We start from the raw sequence: 18,816 nt of genomic DNA on the forward strand, positions 1-18,816 counted from the left end.
GCCCTTGCTGCAGCTCCCCCCAGTATATACTCGAGGTCAGACTTGCTCCTGCTGTGGGAGTCCCCCCTCTCGCAGACATGGCCCTCTGCCCTTTCGAGGGCCCACCTTAATGACGGGTTTGTTAACCCCGAGAGGTGGAGGAAGCGGAGACTTAGGGTTTTTTTAGTTAAATGTTTTTTAAATTCTTTTAGGGGTTCAGGGGTTGGGGGGTGGGTGGGTCAGATCAGGAGCGATGACAGAGCCAGGTCACCAGGTGGGGTCTTGAGCAGAAGGAGCAGAGAGGAGGAGGGGGGAGAGGATATCATTCCTATACAGGGCTCCTTGATTCCAACAGTCGTAGGGAGGGGCAGATACGAGGACAGATTAACAACTCGCAGTCGGTTGGGAGACCGTGGGTGCTGGTTACACCCGGTCGCTTGTACCAACCCCTGCATTCTAGGTGGTCAGGATCTGCAGGCCCAGGGCCTGAGGCTGCTGTTATGCAATGTGAGGTCCGTTGTCAATAAGGCCCCCCTCATTCATGATCTAATTTTGGAGGGGGAGCCGGACCTCGCGGGAATAACGGAAACCTGGTTGGGCCACGAGGGAGGGTTACCCCTCGTGGAAATGTGCCCACCAGGTTACCAAGCATTTCACCAGCCCCGGGCCCGGGGAAGGGGCGGTGGGGTAGCAGTGATTATCCGGGAGGACTTAGAGCCGAGGGAGTCCACTGTGCCACAGACGTCCGGATGTGAATCCCTTGTTGTGAAATGGGGCCCTGGGAGGCAGTTGGGCCTGCTGATAGTATACCTGGCTCCCCGCCATACATCAGCGACCCTGCCTGAGCTCCTCGAGCTGATCTCATCGGTGGCGGTTGAGACCCCCAAACTTTTAGTGATGGGGGATTTTAACCTGCCGTCGGTGGGAGAAGCATCAGAGGGGGTTCGGGAGTTCATGGCTTCCATGATAGCCATGGACCTGACTCAAATGATTCAGGGCCCGACACACGAGGGAGGTCACACCTTGGACCTTGTTTTTGTCTCTCGCCAGTGGTTGAGTGATCTGGGAGGAGTGAATTTAACCATCACTCCTCTGTCATGGTCAGATCACTCACTCCTCCGACTTGACTTCCCTGGTGCTACCCCTCGCTGCGGGGAGGCGGAACCGGAAAATACTAGATGGTTCCGCCCCAGGCGCTTGATGGAACCAGACAGGTTCCAGACGGAGCTTGGGCCACCTCCTGCAGCCCTGACCCGCCCTCGGGTAGAGGACCTGGTGGCCGCGTGGAATAATGCGACTACCGGGGCCTTGAACCGGGTGGCCCCTTTGCGGCCTCTCCGGCGGCAACGATCCACCCTGGCTCCTTGGTTCACCGAGGAGCTAAGGGTGATGAAGCGCCGCAAGAGATGCCTAGAGAGTCGTTGGAGATCCTCCCGATCCGAATTTGACCGAGCACAGGTACGAGCCCATTTAAGGACGTACCTAGTGGCATTGAGAACGGCCAAACGTCAATATTGTGCCGCTCTCATTGCATCCGCAGAGAACCGCCCTGCCGCCCTGTTTCGGGTGTCCCGCTCCCTTCTGTTTCAGAGGCCGCGGGAGGCCCCTCTACAGGGTAGGGCAGAAGAGGAGTTTGGGAAATATCTGCAGAATAAAGTCGCTCAAATCCGGAAGGATTGGGTCCCCTTCAGTGGCCCAATCGAGACGCCAGTGGCGAGTCTTGAGAAACCTTTTTGGGAGGAGTTTGACTTGGTTGTCATCGAGGATTTGGACAGATTGCGTGGACGACTGCGACCTACCACGTTTGCTGGACCCGTGTCCCTCCTGGCTTGTACTGGCTTCCTGGGAGGTTACACGCGACTGGCTCCTGGGCCTAGTGAACGCTTCGTTGGGTGAGGGGTCTCTCCCGGCCGCCTTGAAAGAGGCGGTGGTGAGACCCTTGCTCAAGAAGCCTTCCCTGGACCCTACGGAACTGGCCACTTATCGTCCTGTCTCCAACCTTTCCTTTTTGGCGAAGGTTGTAGAGAGTGTGGTGGCTTCTCAGTTTCCACGACATCTGGAGGAGAATGATTATCTAGACCCGCGCCAGTCCGGCTTTCGCCCTGGGCACAGCACAGAGACGGCCTTGGTCGCGTTGGTAGATGATCTCTGGAGGGCCAGAGATAGGGGTTGTTCCTCTATCCTGGTCCTATTAGACCTCTCGGCGGCTTTTGATACCATCGACCATCATATCCTGTTGCACCGACTGGAGGGGTTGGGGGCCCGGGGCACCGTTTTGCGGTGGTTCGGCTCCTATCTCTCCGGCCGGATGCAACGTGTGTTGGCAGGGGAGCAGAGGTCGACCCTAAGCCCCCTTACTTGTGGGGTGCCACAGGGGTCGGTCCTCTCGCCACTCCTGTTCAACACATACATGAAGCCGCTGGGTGAGATCATCCGTGGTTTCGGGGTGGGATATCAACTGTACGCTGATGATACTCAGCTGTACATCTCCACCCCGAACCACCCCAACGAGGCCGTCGAAGTGATGTCCCGGTGTGTGGAAGCCGTACGGGTCTGGATGGATGACAACCGACTCAGGCTCAACCCTTCCAAGACGGAGTGGCTGTGGGTTCCGGCTCCCCGGTTCAACCAGATAATTCCATCTCTGGCCATTGGGGGTATTCAACTCGCCCCCGTGGAGCGGGCGCGCAATTTGGGCGTCCTCCTGGATGCCAGGCTGTCCATGGATGAACATGTGACAGCCGTGGCCAGGGGGGTGTTCCATCAGGTTCGCCTGGTGCGCCAATTGCGCCCTCTATTGGACCGGGACACCTTACGCACAGTCACCCATGCGCTGGTGACGTCTCGCCTGGACTACTGTAACGCTCTCTACATGGGGCTTCCCTTGAAATGCACTCGGAGACTGCAGTTGGTCCAGAATGCGGCCGCGCGGGTGATTATGGGGAGTACTAAGTACTCCCATGTGACACCTCTCCTGCGCGAGCTGCACTGGCTTCCTGTGGTCTATCGAGTGCGTTTCAAGGTTTTGATTACGATCTTTAAAGCGCTCCATGGCTCAGGACCTAGTTACCTGCGGGACCGTATTCTGCCCCATACATCCCTACGACCCATTCGCTCGCACAGAGAGGGACTTCTCCAGGTGCCGTCCACCAGACAGTGCCATGGGGCGGCGCCTAGGAGCAGAGCCTTCTCTGTGGCGGGCCCAGCCCTGTGGAATGACCTCCCCCCGGATATTAGGACCACTACTGACCTCCGCTCCTTCCGTGTAAAGCTCAAGACCCACCTATTCCAAATAGCTGGACTGGCTCAACCATAACCTCATATCGCTCCTGACGGGTTTTTTAATTTGGTAATTTTATTCAATGGGATTTTAAATTGTGTTTTTTAATTGTTTTCACTCATCAGTCTACCTCCTCCATGCACATGTATATGTCTTTGTTCTTATGTATGTTTGTCTTTATCTGTATTTTATCTGTTTTGATTGTACGCCGCCCCGAGTCCTTCGGGAGAGGGTTGCGGCTAATCAAATAAATTATTATTATTATTATTATTATTATTATTATTATTATTATTATTATTATTATTATTATTATTATTATTATTATTATTATTATTATTAGATAGATTATATCTCTCCTTTATTGTCATTGTACAAAATAAATACAACGAAATTGGTTTTAGCCCACTGGTGCAATCCATGACAACAAATACAAACAACATAAATAGTATAAAGAATAAAATGCAAATAATTAGGAGAAAAAAAGAAAGGAAAGGAGAAAAGAAGAAAGGGGGAAGAAAGAAAAATTAATCATACTGCGTGGAGTGATTGTGATTGTGTTTAAAAGTTGTGTTAATATTAATTATATTAAATTTTAAAATTAAAAAAAAAATGTCAGAAAGAGGATCTAAAAAAAGCAGAGCTGGATTTTAAAACTCCAGCATCGGCCACCCAACAGCCAACAGCCAAGCTGAACGGGAACCCTAAGTCGGGCTTGACCACAAATCGCACCACGCCCACTTCCCCTTGCAATCATTCACTCTGAAGTCTCGCCCCTTTCCGGGAAGGAGCAGGCGATTGGCCAAACCGGGGGAGCCACGTAGATCTATAAAATAGTAGAGAGACCCGCTGAGCGCGAGACTCGCTTCAAAGACTGTTTGACTCCCCCCCCCCACCTCGGTTGGTGACCCAACTATGAATTCCCACGCTTCATTTTTTTCAACTTTTGCTAAGTACGAAATAGGGAACAAGGGGATTTTTTGCAATTCATTTTTGGGGATGGGTCTCCTGCTTTCAGGAGGGGAGTTGGACTAGATGATCTCCAAGGCTACCCCCCCGTCTTACAGACGCCATTCGGCACTGTCGCAGCAGATTGGGTAAAAACAAAATCCTTTTCCAGAAAGGAAGAAAATTTAAAATAAATACTGGCAGAAGCGTGCGATCCTACGCGCCTTAGGATCCCCGAACTGACTGGGGCAAAAGGGCTGGGTGCAAGTTTTATTGCAATTTTTTTTCTTTTTTCCAACATACATATTTTATGGACAGTGTTGACCAGGTCTCCTCTTATACATCACATTTATAATCATAGTTCCATTGTATTCTAATCTTCCCACTTTTATCAATATTCATTTCTTTTATAAAATCCTTTGTCCTTTTCCATCAATTCATTTAGTCTTACATATCCTGGCTAAACACATTTTTTGGGGTCTCCAACTAATGACTGTTAATTCATCTTAACAAATTAATCCTTTATATGGGAATAAATAAAAATAAATGAAAAATAATAAATAAATAAAAATGAAAAATGAATAAATAAAAATAAAAAATTAGTAAAACTAAATAAATAAATAAAAATAAACCAAGAATAAACAAAAAAACAAACAATAAAAATAAATAAAAATTATATATAAATAAATATAAATAAGTAAATATAAATAAGTATAAATAAATAAAAATATTATGAAATGGTCTACTTTCACATCCCCATCTACTTATCTACCTTATTATAGATAATAGATTTACGAAGACCAAAAAACTCTGAAATTGGGGGGGGGGGGAAATTGCCCGGGCTCGGTGCCTTTTGCAACCGGGCGCCCGCGGGCGCCGGCCGGAAAACCAACCCCCGGGAAGGCGGGCAAAGCGCGCAGAGTCCCAGCTGCCTCCTCCCAGCTCCCTGCGCGGCTTCCCGGGCATGAACGGCGAGGAGGCGGAGGGTTCTCCGCGGCCGGCCCTCTGCAAGGAGATGTGCCCGGCGGCGGAGTTCTCCCGGCGGCGGCGCCAGAAGCGGCTACACCGGTTGGAGCTGAGCGCGGACGGGCAGCCGGATCCCGCGCGGGCGGTGAAGGAGTTTTCCCGCCCGGCGGCCGGCCAGGTTCCCCCGCGGGCTTCCGACCTCCGCCCGCCGCCGGTGCTGCTGGCCACGGTGCGGCACCTGCTGGGTGGCTTGGGGGCCGAAGACGGCGGGGTGTCCCCGGCCGAGCGCTGCGCCTTCGTGGCCGACCGGCTGCGCGCCATCCGGCTGGATCTCGCCCTGCAGCGCCCGCCCGCCGCCCCCTGCGCAGCCCTGCTGGAGCGCGCCCTGCTCTACCTGCTCCACGCCGGAGCCCGGCTCTGCGACCAGCTGCCCGGACGCTTCGACGCCCACCTGCACGACGGGCAGCTCCGCGAGACCTTCGCCGCCCTGCGCCGATCCTACCGCCGCCCCGGCTGCGCCCATCCTGCCCAGGCCCGCTTCCAGGCGCTCTTCCTGCTCTACCACCTGGGTGAGCCGCCGGGGGTCGCAGGCAGAGACGGGGTGGGGGAGTACTTAAAAATCAACAGAGTTGGAAGGGACCCTGGAGGTCTTCTAGTCCAGCCCCCTTGCTCAAGCAGGAAATCCTTACAGAATAACAGAGTTGGAAGGGACCTTGGAGGTCATCTAGTCCAGTCCCTTTGCTCAAGCAGGAGAGCCTTACAGAATAACAGAGTTGGAAGGGACCTTGGAGGTCATCTAGTCCAGCCCCCTTGATCAAGCCAGGAGAGCCTTACAGAATAACAGAGTTGGAAGATACCTTGGAGGTCATCTAGTCCAGCCCCCTTTGCTCAAGCAGGAGAGCCTTACAGAATAACAGAGTAGGAAGGGACCTTGGAGGTCTTCTAGTCCAGTCCCTTTGCTCAAGCAGGAGAGCCTTACAGAATAACAGAGTTGGAAGGGACCTTGGAGGTCTTCTAGTCCAGCCCCCTTGATGAAGCAGGAGAGCCTTACAGAATAACAGAGTTGGAAGGGACCTTGGAGGTCATCTAGTCCAGCCCCCTTGATCAAGCAGGAGACCCTTACAGAATAACAGAGTTGGAAGGGACCTTGGAGGTCATCTAGTCCAGTCCGTTTGCTCAAGCAGGAGAGCCTTACAGAATAACAGAGTTGGAAGGGACCTTGGAGGTCTTTAGTCCAGCCCCCTTGCTCAAGCAGGAGAGCCTTACAGAATAACAGAGTTGGAAGGGACCTTGGAGGTCTTCTAGTCCAGCCCCCTTGCTCAAGCAGGAGAGCCTTACAGAATAACAGAGTTGGAAGGGACCTTGGAGGTCTTCTAGTCCAGCCCCCTTGATCAAGCAGGAGAGCCTTACAGAATAACAGAGTTGGAAGGGACATTGGAGGTCATCTAGTCCAGCCCCCTTGCTCAAGCAGGAGATCCTTACAGAATAACAGAGTTGGAAGGGACCTTGGAAGTCATCTAGTCCAGCCCCCTTGCTCAAGCAGGAGATCCTTACAGAATAACAGAGTTGGAAGGGACCTTGGAGGTCTTCTAGTCCAACCCCCTCGCTCAAGCAGGAGATCCTTACAGAATAACAGAGTTGGAAGGGACCTTGGAGGTCTTCTAGTCCAGCCCCCTTTGCTCAAGCAGGAGATCCTTACAGAATAATAGAATAGAATATAGAGGAAAGCGTAGCATAGAATAGCATAGAATAGAATAGAGCTGGAAGGGACCCTGGAGGTCTTCTAGTCGAGCCCCCTGCTCAAGCAGGAGAACCTATACAATCTCAGTCGTGTGACTGCCTGGTCTCTTCTTAAAAACCTCCAGGGATGGGGCACACACAACCTCTGGTGGCAAGCTGTTCCACTGGTTAATTGTCCCCACTGTTAGGAAATTTCTCCTTAATTCCAGGTTGCTTCTCTCTTGGGTGAGTTTCCAACCCTTGTTTCTTGTCCTGCCTTGAGGTGATTTGGAGAATAATTTGAACCCCCCCCCTCTTCTTTGTGGCTGCTCTTTGTGGGTGGAAAAGCCCCCAGAGACAAAACTGAGCAATGTGGCATATGCAGTACAAGGCAGGAGGCCATGTGTACATTGGGGGAACAAAACAGCCACTTTACAAATGCATGGCACAACGTAGGAGAACAAAATCCCATCAGAATAAGATTCAGCAGTCCTTCTGCATTTAAAAGACAAATGTCTCACTTAACAACAGAAAGGTTGGACTCAATTGTGGTCATAGGTTGAGTCAGAGATTACCGTCCCCTTTTTGCTTATCCTTGTTCCTTCCTTCCACACCCCCAGGCTCCCCAGTTGCTCTCTGGCAGATCCTCCAGCTGTCCGACGATATCCGAGCGTCTCCCGACCTCAAGGCTGCCCTCGCCATCCACTGGGCTTTCCTGGAACGCGATTTTGCCCGTTTCTTCCGCCTCGCCCGGGAGCTCCCTTACCTCCCCAGCTGCGCCCTCCACCCCCACCTGGCCAAAACCCGGCGCTTGGCATTGCTCACTTTTAGCCACGGCTTCAATGCAAAAAACTGCCGGTACCCCCTGGCCCAGCTGACCTGCCTGCTGGCGATCGACACCCCGGAAGAGGCCGCTGACTTATGCCGGGCGCACGGCTTGACCGTGACGGAGGGCAGCGTCGTCTTCCAGAAATCCTCCTTCAAGGATTCGGCTACTTTGGAAAACCGGACTTCCCTTCTCCTCGTGGACGGGAAATGGAAGGGGAGCCTGTTGGATCTCGCGGAGAGGGTCTGCAGCTGAGGCAGAGTTGGGGGGGAGGTTTCGTGCTGCTGCGGGTGGACACGAGTCTCCTGTTCAGGCGTGAAAGAATAATCTGCCTTGAAATGCTCGCTGCGGGTTTGCAAACCTCTCTGTATGTAGAAAGCTAGCTCTTCAGGGATGTTGCTAGCAGCAAATTATGATGGTTGTTTACAGCCTCTCTATTGTGCCTCCTTGTTCTACTATACGGGCAGGTATTCGTTTACTTTCCCTACCGGTTCGCGAATGTGAGAGTGCTCAGCCTTCCATATATGTGCTTTGATCATATGTGTATGGTTTGCACGCATGCTGGCGGCTTGAAAACATGCCTAAATAGGACGGAATAGAGCCCGGGCGGGGCAGGCCGCAAGTGCCACAACAAGCTTGGGCGAACCGATCCAAACCGGCTCTGTATACAGATAACTGGCATTTGCTGCTTGTTTTAGAGCAGTGTTTTTCAACCTCTGCAAGTTTAAGATGGATGGACTTCAACTCCCAGAATTCCCCAGCCAGCAAGCTTTAAGGACTTCAACTCCCAGAGTTCCCCAGCCAGCAAGCTTTAAGAGTAAGGACTTTAAGAGTAAGGACTTCAACTCCCAGAATTCCCCAGGTAGCATGCTTTAAGATGGATGGATTTCAATACCCAGAATTCCCCAGCCAGCCAGCTTTAAGGACTTCAACTCCCAGAATTCTCCTGGCAGCATGCTTTAAGATGGATGGATTTCAACTCCAACAATCCCCCAGCCAGCATGCTTTAAGTATGTGGACTTCAGGGCCCAGAATTCCCTAGCCAGCATGCTTTAAGCCAGGGGTGTCCAAACTTGGGAACTTTAAGACTTGTGGACTTCAACTCCCAGAATTCCCCAGCCAGCATGGCTGGCTGGGGAATTCTGGGAGTTGAAGTCCACAAGTCTTAAAGTTCCCAAGTTTGGACACCCCTGCTTTAAGCATTAGCTGGCTGGGGAATTTTGTGCATTGAAGTCCACACATCTTAAATTTGCAGAGGTTGCAAAAACAGAATTACAGGGACGTTTTGATGCGTTATGAGTGCTATTTATCATACTGGAATAGTGCAAAATATGGAACAAGGATTGGGCCTCTCTCTCTGCACATGGTTTGCGGTTAAGGATGTTCTTTTGTCAGCCACAGGCAGTGGGCACTAATTGTAGGCATGGCCTTTTGTGGGGCTACGATGCCCTGTTTTTTTCTTTAGAAAAGCCAGCGCTAAAGTTCCCACTAAAACTGATTTTATTCTTTTGGGGTCGAAATTGGTTAGGTTTTCCAGATGTGGCTGTCCTTGCCCAGCAGTTCAATGCTGAGGAACATGGGAAAGTGTATTTCATCCATCTCTGCATGGCTGCACTCTGGACCTGTTGACGAACTACAATTCCCAGCATCCTTCACTGACCAGTTGCAGTTCGCCACATCTGGAAAACTCTTAATTCCGAAAGAAGAGAAACGGGCAGCTGCTGTTTGGAGGAGGTTTCCCTGGTTTCAAAACTTTTGGACAGCCGTGGTTGAGGATCTCCCACTTGAGCAGGGCGTTGGACTGGATGACCTCCGAGGTCCCTTCTTTTATTCTTTCAAACCTTCAATGCCATTCAATGCTTCACACAAATGGTGTTTGAGGCTTCTGTGTTGTGGGTTGTTGTTTTTTCTCTTCAAAAGATGAGTAGAAAAAGCTTGAGTTGCAAACCAAATAAAAAAATGCGGTTAGCCAGTGGAACTCCCTGCCTCAGGTTTTTTTTTTAATGGAACAAAACCACCTTTAAAAGAGACAACTTCCGTTTCCAGAGTCTCCTTTCTCTGGAATATTAATTATTTCCCTAAAGGAAGCACTTTTAAAATGTGATAAATAAATCTATCTATCTATCTATCTATCTATCTATCTATCTATCTATCTATCTATCTATCTATCTAGATAGATAGATAGATAGATAGATAGATAGATAGATAGATTTATTTATCACATTTTAAAAGTGCTTCCTTTAGGGAAATAATAGATAGATAGATAGATAGATAGATAGATAGATAGATGATAGATAGATGATAGATTTATTTATCACATTTTAAAAGTGCTTCCTTTAGGGAAATAATTAATATTCCAGAGAAAGGAGACTCTGGAAACGGAAGTTGTCTCTTTTAATATATATATAAAAGCGAAATTCCACTCATGCATCATCACGAAATATCCAGAACCATAAAGCCTACAAACTTGAAATTTGGCACATATGTTCCTCTCGGCTTCTAGATGCTCGCTAAGAAAGGATTTTTCGAAATGACCCATCAGATTATTAGTATTTCTTATCGTATTATTAACACGCTCTGATGCTAAGGAGTTAGACGTTCTACTCCCCCTGCCCACCTGAAAAGAACTCTGTTCCAACTGCCACTTGGGCATGGGCATGGCCAGTGCATGACTCATTGGGCCATATTCTATTCTAGGTCTAGTCCTGTCCTATTCCATATTCCTATTCTATTCCATAATTCTATCCTATTCTATATTCCTATTCTATTCTATATTTTTTATTCTTTGATTTGCAATTGTGTGATTTTAAATATAAACCAATTTGGGTGCCTTTTCTGAGCAGCTTCATAAACAGACATCTCCATTTGCTTATTTTGCATTAAACAAACGTTGTACAAAACGAATTTAGACAGAATTGAGGATTTCCCCCCCCCTCCCTAATTTCTTTGGGTCTATATCGTGTCCGTCCCGAAAAAAAAAATCTTTTGAAACTCTCAATGCAGCAGCAAGTATCTGTTTGAAATTTCGCAGATCTACATTGCGGTAGAATTGACAATCCTCCGGCTTGCCGATTCGTCTTCTCTACCCGGAAGGGGGCGGGACTCGTTGAATGGCCACAGGGTGTAAAGGGGTGCGGTCCGACATGTGGGCAGATTCGACTTCAGGTTCCTTTTTGAAGTGAAAGGCGCAAAGGCGATGGGAAAACTTGACTAAATCATTAAATCTTCCACCCGTTTGAAAATATCAAATTCATTTGATAGAAAGCTTTTATTTCTGAGCAGACAAAAAAAAACGTTATCTCAAACAGGCAGGACTCACACAAATGCACAACTAGCCTGCTTGTGCTTGTTGGACTAGAAGACCTCTAAGGTCCCTTCGTTATGTGGTTAAATTTCTTTGCTTCCATCTACATAAAGTCTATACAACCGTTGTGCATCTCTACAACGGCTTCACACACACAGTCCCTTCACTGCCGTTTTTCTCGTTGCCACGCAACAGAGTGGCGATGGACAGCCGGAAGTATATATTATATTTCCCGCCCCCGCCCCTTTATGTTCTTCTACAGCCGGGATCGCCCCCGGCCTTTCTGATTGGCGGAGGCGGCGTTCCGAGGGGGCGGAGCCGCGCGCGGCGTCCCGGCGGTGGGCGGAGCGCGGGCAGAGCTTCCGCGCGGGCGATGGGGCTGCTGAGCATCTTGAAGAAGATGCGGCAAAAGGAGCGGGAGCTGCGACTGCTGATGCTGTATCCTTCCGCGAGGGAAAAAAAAAGCAATGGGGGGAACCGGGATTGGGGGGGGCTGGTGGGTTGGGAGGACCCCCGACTTTGCATCCCAGGAAAGAGGAGCTGCTTTGGGGTTGGGCTCCCTTCCCCCCAGGCAGCGTTTCCATCCCTCCCCTTGCCTGGGCAAGAGTGCCCTTGTGCATGGGCAGAGGGCTTTGGGCTCCATCTCCCAGGAACGCTCGTCCTTCAGCTTTAGGGACGCAGAATTGCTTGGAGAGGGGTGGGGAAGCTTTCCAGAAGAGACTGGACTGCCGTTTGACACAAATGGTGTAGGGAGGGTCCGTTCCAACTCTATTAACCTTAATCTGTTAATAAACGGTGTAGGATCTCCTGCTTTGGCGTAGGGGTTGGACTAGATGACCTCCAAGGTCCCTTCCAATTCTGTTATTCTGTAAGGGTCTCCTGCTTGAGCAAAGGGGCTGGACTAGATCACCTCCAAGTTCCCTTTCGACTGTGTTATTCTGTAAGGGTCTCATGCTTGAGCAGAGGGGCTGGGCTAGATGACCTCCAGGGTCTCTTTCAACTCTGTTATTCTGTAAGGATCTCCTGCTTGAGCAAAGGGGCTGGACTAGAAGACCTCCAAGGTCCCTTCCTACTCTGTTATTCTGTAAGGGTCTCATGCTTGAGCAGAGGGGCTGGACTAGATGACCTCCAGGGTCTCTTTCAACTCTGTTATTCTGTAAGGATCTCCTGCTTGAGCAAATGGGCTGGACTAGATGACCTCCAAGGTCCCTTCCTACTCTGTTATTCTGTAAGGGTCTCATGCTTGAGCAGAGGGGCTGGACTAGATGACCTCCAGGTTCTCTTTCAACTCTGTTATTCTGTAAGGATCTCCTGCTTGTGCAAAGGGGCTGGACTAGATGACCTCCAAGGTCCCTTCCTACTCTGTTATTCTGTAAGGATCTCCTGCTTGAGCAAAGGGGCTGGACTAGATGACCTCCAGGGTCCCTTTCAACTCTCTTAATCTGTTAGGGAGACATGCCTTTCCCTGCTCTGCAGTTTTCCTTTGCCAGCCGCTTGGCACGTCTCTCTAATGCTCTCCGGCTTTGAAACCCCGCTGGCTTGTTGCCCTTGACTTGCCCTGCCCTGAGGGGTCTGGACAACGCTGGCAAAACCACCATCCTGAAGAAGTTCAATGGGGACGAGATTGACACCATCTCGCCCACGCTGGGCTTCAACATCAAGACCTTGGAGCATCGCGGGTGAGGATTCTGCACCCTCTCCTCCTCCCTTCCCCTTTGGCCTGGCTCTCCCACCTCCGCCTTTGGCGCCTCTCTCTCTCTCTCTGTGATGACCCGGGGCATGGCACCAAGGCAACACAGCCAGAGAACTGGTATGAGTCCCTTTATTGGCACCAAATGTGCTCCCAACATTCCTCTCACTCTCCGGCCACAAACCTGAAGTCCAAACGCTGTAAGCAGAATGACTGCAATCAATCAATCAATCAATCAATCACTCCAGCAGGGCAGATAGGAAGAATCATTCCAGCAGGGACAAGATAAGCACACAGAAGGCCATAAATACTCCAAGCAGTCTGGAGGAATGCCAGGAATGCACTCTACACTAGGTGAATTTAGTGTTTGTTCCTGACAAACCTCTCCTTTAAAGTCCATTCCCCAGGTGTGCCTTATGAAGGGAATCAGGACTCTTTCTTTCCTGGTAAGCCATGCAACCACCGTTGTTCTCCCCTTCGTGCCCTAGAATGAGGAGGGGATGGGCCTTGGTCTTCCTCTGAACCCCCTCTCCCTTGTTCTACCTCTTCTCTGCTCTGCCCAGCCTTCCCCAGTCTCCTCCACGGCCAGCGGAGCCCCTCGCCCGCTCTCTTGTCAGCTGTCCGTCTTCCATCTCAGAGTCAGACTCATGACACACACTCTCTCCCCCACAGGTTCAAGCTGAACATCTGGGACGTGGGGGGACAGAAGTCCCTGCGCTCCTACTGGCGCAATTATTTTGAGAGCACCGATGGGCTCATTTGGGTGGTGGACAGCGCTGACCACCAGCGGATGGAGGACTGCAAGAAGGAGTTGGAGACCCTCCTGGTGGAGGAGGTGGGCGACCTCGTCGGGGGCGGCCGAGGGGGTGAAGGAAGGGACGGCTTCCTCTGGAATGGGAGGGGGCCATTGCAAGACTTCCAGCACCTTGGAGACGTCCACTCCCAGAATTCCTTGGTCCGGGCAGAGAATTCTGGGGATTCTGTGGCAAAACATCTGGAGCGGTATTTCTCAACCGTGGGAACTTTTAAGAGATGTGGACTTCAACTCCCAGAATTCCTCGACTCCTAGTCGCTTCATAGATATAAATGAGTAATTTAAATTTAAAACCAGTTTTATCTTGTGAAGGCATCAGGCTAGATAGTGTGAGCCTGGGAGTTCTAGTCCTGCCTTAATCGTAAAAGCCAACAGGGTGACTTTGGGCCAATCACCAGGAGACAGTGAGTTCTAGTCCCACCTTAGACATGAAAGCCAGCTGGGTGATCTTGGCCAATCATCAAGAGATTGGGAATTCTAGTCCTGCCTTAGGCATGAAAGCCATCTGGGTGACTTTGGGCCTATCACCAGGAGGCTGGGAGTTCTAGTCCCACCTCGATAAAGCCAACTCGGTGTCTTTTGGCACCAGGAGACCAGGGCCAATCACCAGGAGACTGGGAGTTCTAGTCCTGTCTTAGACAGAAAGCCGGCTGGGTGACTTTGGGCCAATCACCAGGAGATGGTGAGTTCTAGTCCTGCCTTAGACATGAAAGCCGGTTGGGTGACTTTGGGCCAATCACCAGGAGACCGGGAGTTCTAGTCCCGTCTTAGGCACGAAAGCCATCTGGGTGCCTTTTGGCCAATCCCTCCCTCAGCCCAGCCCACCTCACAGGATTGTTGTTGTGGGGAAAATAGGAGGAGGAAGATGCATTGGGTATGTTAGCCACCTTGAGTTATTTGTAAAAAGAATAAAGGCGGGATACAGATATATATATAAAAAATAATAATATTTTTGGCAATGTAATCTCCACCCCCCCCCAACCCGGTGATTTCTTTGTGGTCTCCCATCCAGTCCTAACTAACTCCAGCATAGCTGAGCATCTGCTGAGACCCCCTCGAGGAAACCTATAAGGCAGGGGTGTCCAAACTTGGGAACTTTAAGACTTGTGGACTTCAACTCCCAGAATTCCCCAGCCAGCCATTCTTAAAAGTCTAAAAAGTTCCCAAGTTTGGACATCCCTGCTATAAGGGATTGGGCTGCGGCTTTATTGTGGCCCAACCCAGCAAAGCGGGGAAGTGCTCCGCCTTCTGTGCCAGCTGGGGAATTCTGGGAGTTGAAGTCCGCCCATCTTAAAGTGACCACGCTCCCCCGGACAATGCTTCATCCGTTCTCATCTGCCTCACCCCAGATCCCATTTCTTTGGACTGCAATTCCCAAAATTGGCTGCCCCTTGTTTAGCTTCGGAAAGCCGTTAGGTTGAGTGAGAAGATTGGGTTAATTTGTTGGTTTTTCTCTCTTTACAGCGTTTGGCCGGTGCCACGCTTCTCATCTTTGCCAATAAGCAGGACCTGCCAGGTGCGTTGAGTCCCAGTGCCATCCAGAAGGTAAGGACCATGGCATTTTATTTCTGCATCTATTTATTAAATTGGTTTGCCCCTCCTTCTCGCTGCAAGGTCAACCACCAGCGTTGGGCGCCTGGCTGGCATCTCTCAAACAGTCTTTCTCAAACTTGGGCATTTTGAAATGAGTGGACTTCAACTCTCAGAATTTCTCCAGTCAGCATGTTGAGAAGCACTGATCTAACTCACTCTCTCCATCCCTCCCTTCATCCCTCCATCCATCCTTGTTTCTCAAACTTGACAACTTGAAGATCTGTGAACTTCAACTCCCAGAATTCAACTCCCACCCTGGCTAGGAATCTCTGGGAGTTGAAGCCCATACATCTTCTGTGCATCTTCTGAAATCCAAGTGGACTCCTGGACACCACAGAACTTCTCATCGAGGCCATTTTCTTGGACAACAAGACCGAAGCAGGCCACTCTTCTCTGTTTCTGGAATAGTTTCCCATCCCCCGGTCTAACATACATTCCTAGGATCCTAGGATGGTCTCCTAACCAAGTGCTAACCAAGTCTAACCTCACTTGGCCCTGGGGACCAGTCAGAGCAACTATATTTTAAATCAGGGGGGGTCTCCAAAGTTGGCAACTTTTAAGACTTGTGGACTTTAACTCCTCATGCTAGCTGGGGAATTCTGGGAGTTGAAGTCTACCCATCTCAAAGTGCCCAAAGCCCACCTTTGAAGATTCCAAATTGAAAAAGACAGCAGCGAAAACTTAGCATGACTGTTTTAAAACCGGAGAAAGAACACAATGGAGAAATTCTGCATTTTCTCCCCCAGTAGCATTTTTTAAAAAAGATGTTTTTATTAAACATTTTTTTCCATTTTTTAAAACACAAATATCATCTTTGCAAGATATCCACATTGGTAAGCCTCCATTATACTCTTTTTATCCATACATGTATACCTTTATTTATCTATCTCTATCTATATATCTGTCTGTCTCTGTCTATCTGTCTATCTATTTTTACACATTTTTCATCTAGTCATATGATAATTTATACATATTTGTTCTATACATATTACTCTTTCAATGTGTTTATTTCTCTATATCTTATATCATTCTATATACATATATTCCTCTTATAACTATTATTCTCTACTCTTTTATATGCAATATATCTTACATTTTTCCCTTATTAATTATGTGGTTTTTTGATTGTTTTCTCATTTCTTCATCTTTTTTCCCTTCAATGCTTTCATATTCTTTCCATCTTTCCTCTAGCCATTTGTACCATAAATTCTATGCTTTCTTTTGTAAGTCTGTCCATTTCAGCGCATTCTAATCCTTTTTTAAAATCACATTTTCTTCTGTTGGTGTATTTTTCTTTTTCCAATTTTGTGCGTATATGATTCTTGCTGCAGTTATTACATGTAGTATTAAGTATCTAATTTTTTTCCCTCATAATTCCCTGTAATTATCCCTTATGTGTTTTATTGTACGCCGCCCCGAGTCCTTCGGGAGAGGGTGCGGCTAAGAAATAAATTATTATTATTATTATTATTATTATTATTATTATTATTATTATTATTATTATTATTATTATTATTATTATTATTATTATTATTATTAATAATAATAATAATAATAATAATAATAATAATAATAATAATAGAAATATTTCTGGTAGCAATTCTTAAGTGGGATGAAAGAAGCATTTGCTTCTAAATTATCCTTCCAAATTCAGCAAACAGCTTCATACGTGAAGTTCTTGTGCATATAAAATTGTGCCCAGGCTGAGGGTGCCAATCGGTTTCCACTTTTGCACAATTCGGTCTGCAGCCTCTGCTTTTCTTTCAATTCAAATGTCCCTCCGATTCAAATCCTGCTCCTGACAGCTTGCAAAAACAAACAAACAAGACTCTGCCTCTGTCTCTCTCTCTCTGGCAGCTCCATTCCCGCTTCCCCCTCAGAGCTCTCAGGTTGCCTTGGTGCTGGCACTGACTCCCACACCGCCGCCTCCAATTTGGCTGCTGGAGGGACCAACAGGCCACAACATTCAGAGGATGCATAGAACGGGGATGTTTTTTTTCATTTTTCCCTTCCCTTCCTCCCCAGGCCCTGGACCTCGACAGCATCCAGACCCATCATTGGTGCATCCGAGGTTGCAGTGCTTACACCGGGGAAAATCTACTGGCGGGCATCGATTGGCTGTTGGACGACATCTCAACCCGGATATTCACTGCGGATTGAGAGGATCTAACAGTGTTATTTTTTTTCAACCTTGGAAGATGGGTAGACTTCAACTCCCAGAATTCCCCAGCCAGCATGGATGGACTTCAACTCCCAGAATTCCACAGCCAACATGGCTGGCTGGGGGAATTCTGGGAACTGAAGTCCACCTATCTTCCAGCAGCTAAAACATCAATTTAAAGTCTGTATTTTGGCCGCTGCTTAAAGGCCCATCTGTGTCCACCTGAAACAACGCCCAAATCAGTGTTTGCACCCAAATTCAGTGTGGCCTGTGGCATCAATCCTGTGGCTGGGGAGGGGGCGGAATCCAGGGGTCTTTTGTTATCTCCCCTTCTCCGCACGGGATTGTGTTAAGAGCAGACTAATAAAGCTGTGTCTGTTTTAAAGAGAGTCGTTTTTGGAGTCCGCTTGTGTGTGGCTGGGATCGGTTTGCGGTTCTGGGTTCGAAGTTTGGACGGGCTAAACCAGGTTGGGCTGCGTTCCCACATCCGGGTTGGGAGGGAATTCGGTTCTTGCTCCTAAAAACCTGGTTATTTCTTACAAGTTTCATCCATAGCCACGTAGTTTCGATGGCCAGGTCGTGATATTTCGTGATTTTTTTCTAGTTCTTTTTCTTCGACTCTGGCATCTCCAGGAACAGCGATATCAATAAACTTACACTTTGGCCCTATACAACCGTGATCTCTGGCATGTTGTTCTCCAAATGACGATCCGTTTGTATTCGGAAGTCCCACAAGATCTTCGCCTTCTCATTTTCGATAACTTTTTCCACTTTATGTTCCCATGACTTTCTGGATACGGGTAAATCATATTTTTTACATAATGATTTACATAATTTAGCAACTCGCTCGTGTCTGGCTTTGTAATCAGTTTGTGCGATTTTGCTGCATTCACATATTAAATGTGAAACAGTTTCAACTTTGTCGTTGCAAAGTCGGCAGTTTGGATTGTTGGTGGATTTTTGTGTCTTTGCTTTCATGGCATTATTTTATTTATTTATTTATTTATTTAATTTATAAACCGCCCCCTCTCCCCGAAGGGACTCGGGGCAGTGTACAGACAATATACAAAAAGAATAACAAAGCAACACACAAAACCAGACAAACCAACTTAACACACAGTCCGTACAAAACTAAACTATTTTACGATAATTAAAATAGTACCAATTAAAAACCAATTTAAAACCCCAAAATTTAAAAATTTAAAATGCCATCCAGGAAGGTCAGGATTCAATTATACTATATTTTGCTTTTGATTACAATTGGGCCAGGCCAGCTAATTTGAACAAGTGGGTCTTGAGTTTCTTACGGAAGGAGCGGAGATCAACAGTAGTTCTAATATCGGGGGGGGGGGGGGGGTCGTTCCAGAGGGTTGTAGTACTTGTTCTTGAGCAGCCAGTATTAAACCTTCCTTTTCTTTCTTAATAGTTCCCATCTTAAGACCATGTCCATGTCAAGTTGTCCTCACATTTTCCTTCAATGTTTTTCAAGTGCTGTCCATGCAAAGCTTTGGTTTTCCATCTATTTAATCTGTCATCCAG

At 48.4% G+C, this 18,816-nt stretch overlaps 2 protein-coding genes across 2 annotated transcripts; both read left to right on the top strand.

The window, feature by feature from the left end:
- Window positions 1-5,130: 5,130 nt before the first annotated feature.
- SAC3D1 (SAC3 domain containing 1) lies at window positions 5,131-9,709 on the top strand. Its single transcript, XM_081968394.1, has 3 exons — window positions 5,131-5,739; window positions 7,510-8,778; window positions 8,922-9,709. Exons 1-2 carry the CDS (start codon window positions 5,169-5,171, stop codon window positions 7,968-7,970), a joined length of 1,032 nt encoding a protein of 343 aa, XP_081824520.1. The 5' UTR covers window positions 5,131-5,168; the 3' UTR covers window positions 7,971-8,778; window positions 8,922-9,709.
- Window positions 9,710-11,299: 1,590 nt separating this feature from the next.
- ARL2 (ARF like GTPase 2) lies at window positions 11,300-17,665 on the top strand. The gene is made up of 5 exons (XM_081968314.1): window positions 11,300-11,457; window positions 12,588-12,698; window positions 13,382-13,544; window positions 14,988-15,068; window positions 17,142-17,665. Exons 1-5 carry the CDS (start codon window positions 11,393-11,395, stop codon window positions 17,274-17,276), a joined length of 555 nt encoding a protein of 184 aa, XP_081824440.1. The 5' UTR covers window positions 11,300-11,392; the 3' UTR covers window positions 17,277-17,665.
- The last annotated feature ends 1,151 nt before the right edge of the window (window positions 17,666-18,816 follow it).

This window comes from Natrix helvetica, assembly GCF_964273705.1.
Source record: "Natrix helvetica genome assembly, chromosome: 16".
Taxonomy (NCBI): Eukaryota; Metazoa; Chordata; class Lepidosauria; order Squamata; family Natricidae; genus Natrix; species Natrix helvetica.